The sequence below is a fragment of the Trichechus manatus genome, unplaced genomic scaffold (assembly GCF_000243295.1).
Source record: "Trichechus manatus latirostris isolate Lorelei unplaced genomic scaffold, TriManLat1.0 scaffold00009, whole genome shotgun sequence".
NCBI classification, from domain to species: Eukaryota; Metazoa; Chordata; class Mammalia; order Sirenia; family Trichechidae; genus Trichechus; species Trichechus manatus.
The window spans coordinates 4,608,025-4,619,477 of NW_004443945.1; the positions used below are offsets into that span (position 1 = coordinate 4,608,025).

General features: G+C 41.8%; 1 protein-coding gene across 2 annotated transcripts in view; it reads left to right on the forward strand.

Moving 5' to 3' along the window:
- The first annotated feature begins 20 nt into the window (after positions 1-20).
- The window catches only part of PDE8A (phosphodiesterase 8A), a 166,612-nt gene continuing 155,179 nt past the window's right edge, over positions 21-11,453 (forward strand). For both annotated transcript variants that reach the window (XM_004370662.2, XM_023725970.1), the window contains exon 1: positions 21-287. In XM_004370662.2, coding sequence (XP_004370719.2) covers positions 72-287 — 216 coding nt within the window. In that variant the 5' untranslated portion in view covers positions 21-71. The remainder of the gene's footprint in view (positions 288-11,453) is intronic.

Consider the following 11,453-nt stretch of genomic DNA (forward strand, 5'->3'; position numbering starts at 1 on the left):
AGGCGTCGGGCGGGCCGTTTGCTGACCGAATCGCGGCTGCCCGCCAGCGTGTCCGCGGCGCCGCCGCCAGCATGGGCTGCACCCCAAGCATCCACGTTTCCGACAGCCGGTCGGTGCACCACGGCAGCAAAGAGGCCGAGGACACGCCGGGACCCGCGGCGCGGCCACTGCCGCCCAGCGGGTCCAAGGGGTCTCGCCACCGGCCTGGCCAGAAGACCGTCCCCTCGACCCGGGTCCGCGTCTCCGGCCTCGCGGAGCCCGAGCCTCGCGGCGGCAGCGGCAAAAAGGTAAGCGACGCCGGGCAGGCGGGGGGTTCCTGGGCCGTCGTCCACGGCGAAACTCGGCCCGATCGGGCGGCAACTTTCCACTGGGGCCCTCCGGGACCGCGGTGCCCTGTCGCCCTGCTTTGGATGATTTTATGCCAGCCACCCACCCGGCTCGGGCACCGTTTATAGGGGAAGTAGCCTCGATCCGTGCGATAGGGATTAATAGGGTTACGATTAGGGCACCCTCGGAGCCGCGGCGTCGGTTCCTGGAACTTATCGGACGGCTTGAGAAGCCAGACCGGCTCTGAAAGTGACAGAGGCCCTCGAATCAATTCCCACCCAAAGAGCGGGTGTAACGGACGAACCCCCAGGATATTCTGGCGCCCCACTGAAACGTGAAATCACTGTGAACTTTGTTCTTTTGGCTCCTGTGATAGAAAGGGAAGGGCAGCTGGCCCTGTGAAGCTGGGGGCACTAGACCCTACCACTCTGTTTTGTTTTCCTTGTCAGCTTTGCACATGCAGTTGCAGTTTTCCGTTTTCTTTGGGACTATTAAAATGTAATCTGGAACATCAGTTTTGCTTCATTGCACATGTATTCTGAGGCTCTCGTTTATTAGCATAAATATTGTATTCAGAGCACGTGTAATTAGAAAATACTATCAGCCACGCCGATTTTTGAAGCATTTAGCAGAACAAAGTTAATGTTTTATTAAGCAGTCTCAGTGGGATATGTGTGATCTCCCCCTTTTTAAAAAACTGCGAGTCTTCTCTACCGTGCATTGCGTTGTTTTCTCAGAGTTTCTGGGATTAGTCTTTAAGATTTTCTAAAGGAAAGAATTTAAAAAATAAAAAGGAAAAAAATGTTCGTGACGGCAGCGGCTTTTCAATTCTCGGATTTGAAATTTTAGAGCGGGGATTCATTTGTAGTTTTACGTTCCATTAAAATGGGGGGAGGGAGGATTCCGATGCCCGTGGTAGCAGATTGTTGAATATCACATCTCTCATTACTGCATCTTTTTAAAAGAGTCATTTGCAAAATTGCCTTGATTTTCTTGTTTACTGAGGACTGCCAAGTTTGAGGGATAGTTTGGTCCACTTTCTGTCTTATATTTCTGGCAGTCAATATGGTATTTTTTCTGTATGAAAGTGAAAAGCCTTTTTCAGTGTTGCATAACATAGTTGAAGTGATTTACCCACCCCTCCCAAGCCCCATTCACCCCAAGTGAAAATTCCACTTTGTTCTGATGATCAGAAGTTGGATTTCTTCTCCTATAGATTATTTGAAGAAGTTTGTAATGGTTTCAGATTATTAACCTAAGTTGCTTTTAATATCAGTGTAATGCTTATCCGTTAAACCTACTAACTGGCATTAAAAGAAAATCATTACACAGTTGTAGAAGATGAAAGTGAAAACTTTGACAGCTTTCACGTTTTGACCCAAACCTAATGTTGATTATTTTGCATTAACTAATATTAAACTTTCAGGTCATTAAAGTAGTCATTTTAGAAAAAGGCCCGTGTGTCGAAACTGTCCTATCGGCTTGTGTGGAGGTGTGTGTGTCCAGAAATTCACCTAGTTAGACTAGTAAGCATCATGAGGGCAGGAACTTGCTCTTTTATTATCCACAGTGCCTTTAGGTCCCTGAAAGAGTCCCTTCCAGTATTCTGTCCCACTGTCAGACCATTGTCTTGATTTGGGGCCCAGGAGATACACATTCATATTTACCGTGCCTGATCCAGTGGCATGCATATAAAACCAAAAAACCAAACCCACTGCCGTCAAGTCAGTTCGGACTCATAGCGACCCTGTAGGACAGAGGCGAACTGCCCCACAGGGTTTCCAAGGCTGTAATCTTTACAGAAGTGGACTGTCACATCTTTCTCCCGCAGGGCGGCTTGTGGATTTCAACCACCTACCATTCCGTTAGCAGCCCAGAGCTTAACCACTGCACCATCAGGGCTCCTTGGCATGCATATAAAACCACCCCCTGAAAAACTAAACACGTTGCCCTGGAGTTGATTCTGACTTATACATAAACCTGTAGGGTCACTTTGAGTCAGCATGCATATAGTAGGTGCTAAATAAATGTTTGTTGAATTTAGTTTTGATTGTTAACTGTGAATGATGAAACTTTTTCAGTTATTTGGGATTTGGTTCCATAAAACCTCCAATATAGGTTTTAAAATACAAACTTGTATTTCCAGAGGAGTCAAATTGTAAATAAGTAGCAGCACAACCACAGAAATAATAGTACCATGTTTTTTATTCACTAACTATAGGTGTTGAGGCGACGTCTCAGTTACAGATATTTGCAGTTAGGCCTATCAAGTAATGTAATGTTGTTCTTGTCAGTTGCCTTCAAGGCAATTCCGACTCAGGCAACCCCATGCGTGTCATAGTAGAACTGCATTTTTCTTTGAGTTCAGTTTTTTTTCTTTAAGGGAATGAATCTTTTAAAAGTAATTTAAAATATTAAATATACTCTGGAAATTTAAAAATGTATGATGAGGGAAGAAAATGAGAAACGTCTAGCAATTTAACAATTAAATTATATAATTAGAGTTCCTTTATTTCAGGATCCAATTTTAGTTTGTTGAAAAGTATTTCTTAAAACTGCAATAAGTTAGCATACCCTTGAATGAATTTCAACAAGAAAATTTCAATAAGAAATCCATTGGGGGCAGTATTTGTTTTCCTGTAGTGAATATCAGTTCATCAAGAATAGTTGAGAGAGAGATAATTAATTGCATTTCAGATAATTAAGCAGTGTGTGCCCTACACTATAGCTTTTCCTACACTGTGTTCTATGAAGCCAGTTATGGATTGTTCATAAGTATTAAATGAAAAAAGAGTTCCATGGTCAAATAACTTTGGGAAATGCTGGTTTGAACCAAGCTGAACAAGTTTCTTTAAACAGGACCTGTCAGAGAACTTAATTTCCTAAAATACACTGAATCTCCAAGTGGTATTTAGTGTCTGCAGCAGTCCCCAAATTTGTTTGATTATGGAGTGCTTTTATTGAGGTATATTTTAGGCAGGCCACATGTTAAGAAATCATCCTTTACATGAGATACCAATATTCATAGTACAAGAAATACACTTAACAGTAAAACTCAGTAAATGTAATTTGCTTCTTAATGATTCCAAAGGTAATTTAGGATCTTGTAATAATTAGGCTGGTTTGTCTTTATGAACTTATTTAAGTATTACTAAAAATATTCTGGCTGTTTATTCATTTCAGGAGTTATGGACTACTTGGTTACAGATAATGAATGCTGTGTTCAGTTTGAACACTTACAGTTTTGTTTTGTTTTTAATCAGTATGAGCTTTAACTGCAACATTTCAGTATTTTCTGGTTAGTCTTTGGGTTTACTCCATTTTCCCTTTCCTTAGCTAGGACTTGAGCTGTCCTTGAAAGATTTGAGTGTGGGGGAAAGAGTATCAGAGGAGACACTACGCTCACCCTCCCTCCTGTTTTGTAAACACCCATCTAACTGGGAAAAATTGATGCTACCCCCACCCCCTCATGTCTCACTAATCAGCTCTGTGAGGGTAGCAGTCACGATGGTTTTGTTCACTGCTATATCCTCCAGGGAACCCTGGTGGCACAGTGGTTAAGAGCTAGGCTGCTAACCAAGAGATAGGCAGTTCAAATCCACCAGCCGCTCTTGGAAACCCTATGGAACAGTTCTACTCTGTTCTATAGGGTCATTATGAGTCAGAATCAATTGGACGGCAACGGGTTTGTTTTTGTTTGTTTGTTTTTTGTATATCCCCCAGGCCTTGCACACAGTATGCCTTCCATGAAAGTTTATTGAATGGAGAATTGTGTGAATCACGCTGTAGAAATGGAAAATTCATCTGATATAAAGGAGAAATAGAAACCAGTTTTAACTAGAGACTGTAGAATTTGGATTTGGTTTTGTGGCACTCTCTGTTATTGCTCCTTCAGAACATTTGTACCCAGGGGATAATTTATTTCCACCCTGGTGAGCAGAGTGGATTTCCCTATAAAGATTTAAGGATTAGTGCAGCTGGGTGGGCAGTACACACAGGTGATAGTGTAGCTACACATTAACCTCTGTTAGTATTTACAGCGCTCGGTGTTCAGAATCCTCTCAGCCTTGCTCTCCGTTTTGTCTCTCTTCCTTTTTGCTTTTCTCATTCTCTTTTCCTCATCCAGTTTTATTTTTCACCACATTCTCTTTCCTCTTCCTCCTTGCTTTTTCCTGCCAGCCCACTCTTCCTCCACAAAACTGGCCAAACTAGCTATCCTAGTCAACCAAAGTTTAGTGGTTTCTTAGTGTTTCTTAGCTATGGAATGAAATTTGTTGTGTCCTTAATTTACAAAATGGAGTAATTGAATTTTTATATTTCCCTAAATTAAAACAAAATTCTCTTTGTATGCGACCCTCCCACTGATTTTTTTTCCCACTAGGGGTCATTGGCCTTTGGTAGATTATATGGAATTACTGGAAGTTTCCCTTTGAAAGTGTAGTTGAGAAAATGAGACCAAACTTTCTGCTCCTATAATAAGCGACTATGACTTATTTCTGGAGCTCAGAGGTCATGAATTCTCCATTATTGTGTTTTTATGCCATTCAGTATATAGACTCTTATGATATTGCCAATGCCAAAAAAACCCACTGCCGTCGAGTTGATTCCAACTCACAGTGACCCTGATGGGACAGAGTAGAACTGCCCCGTAGGGTTTCCAAGGCTGTAAATCTTTGTGGAAGCAGACTTTCATATCCTTCTCCCACGGAGTGTCTGGTGGGTTTGAACTGCTGACCTTTTGGTTAGCAGTTGAGCGCCTTAACCACTGCACTGCCATGGCTCCTATCATCTTGCCAGGCATAGCTATAAAGATATATCTTATTTTTTCTTGAATTCCTATTATAACATAAAATACTTTGTGTTATATGTTTTTCAGTGATTAATATTACGGCCATAACTTTAAGTGTAGTCCTTAAGATACATGTTAATAAATGTCACAACTCTACCAGTTCAGGCCTGCTCCAGGCCGGCCTTAACTCCTTGCTGAAGTGAGGGTTGTGAAGGGGCCTGTGGTCTCTTCTGCCACAGACCTTCCCTGTGAAGTGGCTTCTGACACTAGTTTTCCCATGGATGGCTTGCCCATTTGGATCAGGTCTTCCCTTAAATAGGGGAAGGTTCGTGACGTGAGTCCACAGGGTGAGGCAGACATCTCAGAACAACCTAAAATGCTTTAGAGGACAGAATGTTTTAAAAAGTTAATAAAACAAAAAAACCTCAAAAAACAGGGAGAAGTTACTTAAGGTATGAGTAAGCCCCATGTCTCATTCAAGGTCACCAGCTTCAGTCTGGAATCTCAGTATAGTGAGGCAGGTAGGAGGTGATAGACTCTGAGATTTAAGTGCAGACTATTTCTATTAATACCCACCATTTCTTGGAAGCCTCCTATCTTGCAGGCACAGTGCTAAACACCCTTAGAAATGTCATCTCATTTAATCCTCACAACCCTGTGAAGTGGCTGGTTATCATTTCCCTTTTGCAGATAAGGCAGCAAAGGTTAGAAATGGGCCAAGGTCATGGAAATAAGCTGGGATTCAAACCCATTGTTCCTGTCTCTTTTCCCCTGAGTTGCTGAAAGCCTGCTCTCTGTTAATCACTTCATCTCCGTTACATCTCTCATTCGCTGGCCTTCTATTAGCCACATATGTGGCAGGTCGCTTGGATTTTTAAGCAGGCATTTTGAATCTGCATTATCAAAATTTTGCTAAGTCTTGACTTCTATCTGGGGAAATGGGTTGCAGCTTGACTTTAGATTCCCGTTTGTGGAAGTCACAGCCATCTTCGGCCTTTCCTACTTAGCTCCAGAAGTCAGCCATCCTGTTACACCCTCCAATCTGTCTTCTGCTCTCTGAAATGAGTCGGCAGGGCATCCGTCAGGAGTTCTTTCCCCTTCCCCTTCCTCCTGCTCAGTCTACAGGCAGCCTTACCCAGGAGCTACCCAGGAGCCAGTTCTGTTGACCTTTGCCTGGAGTGCCCCCAACTCCAGTTTTGCATTGTACGCATCCTCCCACAATTCTTCAAGGCCCAGCTGACACCTTACTTGAGCTGGCTTGTGCTCTTTTTTTTTTTTTTCCTGTTTTTCAAAACTTCGCCTGTAGCCCTTGTAGGCCTACAATTTCTATCTTGAGCCTGCTGCTGGATTATAAACTGCTTGAGGGCAAGGACTGTGTCCTAGTTTTGTTACACTTCCCAACGTGCTTGTCGAACTTAGTAAATATTTGGATAAACACATTAGTCTCTAAGGCTTAAAGGAATTTTATTCATGTTCCGTGGTCTATCTCACTTTGTTTAAACTTAACAAAAATTGTTGAGGTGTGTTGTATGTGTTTAAACATAAAGCCAAAATATACCCTGAAGGCAGTGATTAACCTGTGGGGCGATTAGTAAAGCTTTTGCCTCTAATTTTGGCCGTGTTAGGGTTGAGCAGTGTTCCTGGGTCCCCTCTTTGTGTACTGCTCTGTTTGGTAAGAAGAGTGTGGAGTATCATGTCAAAGAGCTGTTTTGATAAGTTTTGTATTGCAGTTCCTTAGCTACAGGCATCATATGCAGTTTGTCCATTGACAACAACAGGAAGGATGTCACAAAATTTCCCCGTTTGAAGATGGCCTCAAAGAATTTCGTGGAGCTTGACAGTGCTTTTCTTATGTATGGGTTGGAAATATACCTTCTAGTCTGTTGAATTCGTTCTTTTACCGTCTGGGTGTGTCTCCCTCTCATGTCTTACTTGTGAGTTCAGCAGTCACTTCAGCTCCTCTCACTGCTCATGGGACAACTCAAAGGGTTGGTGGCACATCAGCAGTTTCTGTGTTGTCTTCCAGTTTTTGGCGTTCCAGTGTTTGGAGTTCCAGTGAGGTGTGGTTGAAAGAATAGAGGAAAAGGAGGAGCCAGAAGCCATGGGTTCTAGGTCCAGCTCCATCAGGTACTGACTGTGCTTGTTATTTGGCAAATTCTGATCCTAAGTTTTCTGAAGCATAAAATGGGGCTAGAACACCTGGGTTTTGGTGAGAATCACTTAAAATAATCTGTGTGAAAGCATTTTGAAAACTCTAAGGCACCATACACATACAAGGATTGATCATTTTCTTTCAACTACTGTAAAAATGATGGCACATCAGACCGCCTCTAACTTTAGGTGGAGAGAGGAGAATCAACATCAGCATCAGCCCAAAGCTGATTTCTGTGAGATGGAAGTCAGACTATATGTCCGTTCTCCAACCTTTTTACCAGTTCTGACACTAGCCATCCCTCCCACGGCACTCTACGTCTGTGTGGGGTTCGATAATTCGTTGCAGTGGCCACACAGAATTTACAGACCATACTCATGATTAGGGGGTGTATTAGGGAAATAACAGGTTACAATTCTGATCAAGATCAACTTGGAAGTAACAGGAATGACTTAAGATGCAGTTCTTTGATCAGGACAGGTTCTTTTCGGCTGTGCCTGCAGGCAGGCCTCTCTCTCAGCCCTTGGTTCTCGACCTGGCCTCTGCCTTGCTCAGGCAAGTGTTACAAAGATCTTTAGCTCTGCTGATTAAGTGCCCAGGGGCACCCCACTCAGCCAGGAAGCCTCCTGCCCGAAGCTCTCTCGCTCCATAGGTCAGTGAGCCTAGCCTGCTGGTCCCATGCTGCTGCCATCTTGTGCCATCTTCAGTGTTACAGCTCTTTCTCTGTCTCCTGGGTCTAAGAGGTTCTCAGTGCAGGGACCCCAGGTCCAAAGGACACACTCTGCTCCTAGCTCTTCTTGATGGTACTGAGGTTCTCCTCAACTCTGGGATTGCCTCACTTTAAGCCTAGTGGGATGGCAAAACTGACCAGCCCCTTACTTTTTTAAGCAAATCTCTTCTTATATATTTTTGTCTTTCTTCCAAAATATTGTGAAAAATTGCCAATATACAGCAAAGGGATTATACACTTGTGAACCTACCAGTTAGATTTTGCAATTAACATTTTCCTGTTTCTTTTTTCTTTATGAAACATTGTTTATTAATTTTTTTATTGTGCTTTAAGTGAAAGTTTATAGTTGTAGTTTCTCATACAAAAATGTGTACATACATTACTATGAGCTGCTCTCCCTATAATGTGACAGCACACTCCTCCTTTCCACCCCGGATTTCCCGTGTCTGTTCAACCAGCTCCTGTCCCTTTTTGCCTTTTCATCTCACCTCCGGACAGGAGCTGCCCATTTAGTCTCATGTATCTACTTGAGCTAAGAAGCACTCTCTTCACGAGTGTCATTTTATATCCCATAGTCCAGTCTAATCTTTGTCTGAAGAGTTGTCTTCGGGAATGGTTTCGGTTCTCGGCTAACGGAGAGTCTGGGGGCCATGTCTTCCAGGGTCCCTCCAGTCTTAGACCATTAAGTCTAGTATTTTTACTAGAATTTGAGTTCTGCACCCTACGTTTTTCCTGCTCCATCAGGGGCTCTGTTGTGTTCCGTTTCAGGATGGTCATTGTTGGTAGCTGGGCACCATCTAGTTCTTCTGGTCTCAGGGTGATGAAGTCTCTGGTTTATGTGGCCCTTTCTGTCTCTAGGCTAATATTTTCCTTGCGTCTTTGGTGTTTTTCATTCTCCTTTGCTCCAGGTGGGTTGGGACCAATTGATTCATCTTAGATGGCCGCTAACTAGCTTTTAAGATCCCAGACACAACTCAAGAAAGTGGGATGCAGAACATTTTCTTAATAAACTTTGTTATGCAAGTTGACCTAGATGTCCCCTGAAACCATGGTCCCTAGGCCCCCGCCCCTGCTACTCTGTCCCTTGAAGTGTTTGGTTGTGTTCAGGAAACTTCTTAGCTTTTTGTTTAGTCCAGTTTGTGTTGACTTCCCCTGTAGTGTGTGTTGTCCTTCGCTTCACCTAAGATAACTCTTGTCTACTATTTAGTTAGTGAATACCTTTCCCCTCCCCTCCCCACTCTTGTAACCATCAAAGAATGTTTTCTTCTGTGTTTAAACCATTTCTTGAGTTCTTGTAATAGTGGTCGCATGCAATATTTGTCCTTCTGTGACTGACTAATTTCACTCAGCATAATGCCTTCCAGATTCATCCATGTTATGAGATATTTAGCAGATTCATGATCGTTCTTTATAATTGCATAGTATTCCATTGTGTGAATATACCATAATTTGTTTATCCATTCATCCGTTGATGGGCACCTAGGTTGTTTCCATCTTTTTGCTATTGTGAACAGTGCTGCAGTGAACATGGGTGTGCATAAATCTATTTGTATGATGACTCTTATTTCTCTAGGGTATATTCTAAGGAGTGGGATTGCTGGATTGTATGGTATTTCTATTTTTAGTTTTTTAAGGAAGCGCCGAATCAATTTCCAGTGGTTGTACGATTTTACATTCCTACCAGCAGTGTATAAGTGTTCCCGTCACTCCACAACCTCTCCAGCATTTATTACTTTGTGGTTTTTGGATTAATGCTAGCCTTGTTGGGGTGACATGGTATCTCATTGTAGTCTTGATTTGCATTTCTCTGATGGCTAATGATTGTGAGCATTTCCTCATGTATCTGTTAACCGCCTGAATGTCTTCTTTGGTGAAGTGCCTGTTCATATCCTTTGTCCATTTTTTAATTGGGTTATTTGACTTTCTGTTGAAGTTTTACAGTATCTTGTAGATTTTAGAGATTAGATGCTAATTGGATTTGTCGTAGCCAAAACTTTTTTCGCAGTCTGTAGGTTGTCTTTCTACTGTTGTAGTGAAGTCTTTTGATGAGCATAAGTGTTTGATTTTTAGGAGTTCCCAGTTATCTAGTTTCTCTTCTGGTGTTTTTGCATTGTTAGTGATGTTTTGTATCCTGTTTATGCCATGTATTAGGGCTTCTAGCATTGTCCCTGTTTTTTCTTCCATGATCTTTATCGTTTTTGATTTTGTATTTAGATCTTTGATCCATTTTGAGTTAGTTTTTGTGCATGGTGTGAGGTATGGGTCTTGTTTCATTTTTGTGCAGACAGATATCCAGTTATGCCAGTACCATTTGTTAAAGAGACTGTCTTTTCCCCAGTTAATGGACTGTCGGCCTTTGTCTAATAAAGCTGCTCATAGGTGGATGAATTTATGCCTGGATTCTCAATTCTGTTCCATTGGTCTATATATCTGTTGTCATACCAGTACCAGGCTGTTTTAACTACCGTGGCAGTATGATAGCTTCTAAAATCAGGAAGTGTGAGGCCTCCCACTTTGTTCTTCCTGAGTAATGCTTTATTCATCCAGGGCCTCTTCCCTTTCAATATGAGGTTGGTGACTTGTTTCTCCACCTCATTAAAAAAAATGCCATTGGAATTTGGATCAGGATTGCATTATGTCTGTAGATCGCTTTAGGTAGAGTTGACATTTTCACAATGTTGAGTCTTCTATCCATGAGCAAGGTATGTTTTTCCACATATGTAGGTCTCTCTTGGTTTCTTACAGTAGTGTCTTATAGTTTTCTTTTTATAGATCTTTCACATCTCTGGTTAGATATATTCCTAAGTATTTTATCTTCTTGGGGACTATTGTAAATGGTATTGATTTGATGATTTCCTGTTTGGAAGTTCTTTTTGTTGGTATAGAGGAATCCAACTGATTTTTATATGTTTATCTTGTATCCTGAAGCTTTGCTGAAATCTTCTATTAGTTCCAGTAGTTTTCTTGTGGATTCTTTGGGGTTTTCTGTGTATAAGATCATATCATCTGCAAATAGAGATACTTTTACTTCTTCCTTACCAATTTGGTTGCCCTTTATTTCTTTTTCTAGCCTAATTACTCTGGCTAGGACTTCCAGCACAATGTTGAATAAGACTGGTGATAAAGAAAGGGCATTCTTGTCTGGTTCCATTCTCAAGGGGAGTACTTTCAGACTCTCTCCATTTAGGATGATATTGGCCGTTGGCTTTGTATAAATTCCTTTATTATGTTAAGGAATTTCCCTTCTATTCCTATTTTGCTGAGAATTTTTATCATGAATAAGTATTGGACTTTGTCAAAATGCCTTTTCTGCATCAATTAATTGATAAGAACATGTGGTCTTGTCTTTTGTTTTATTTATGTGATGGCGTTCATTGATTGTTTTTCTAATGTTGAACCATCCCTGCATACCTGGTATGAATCCCACTTGGTCATGGTGAATTATTTTTTTGATA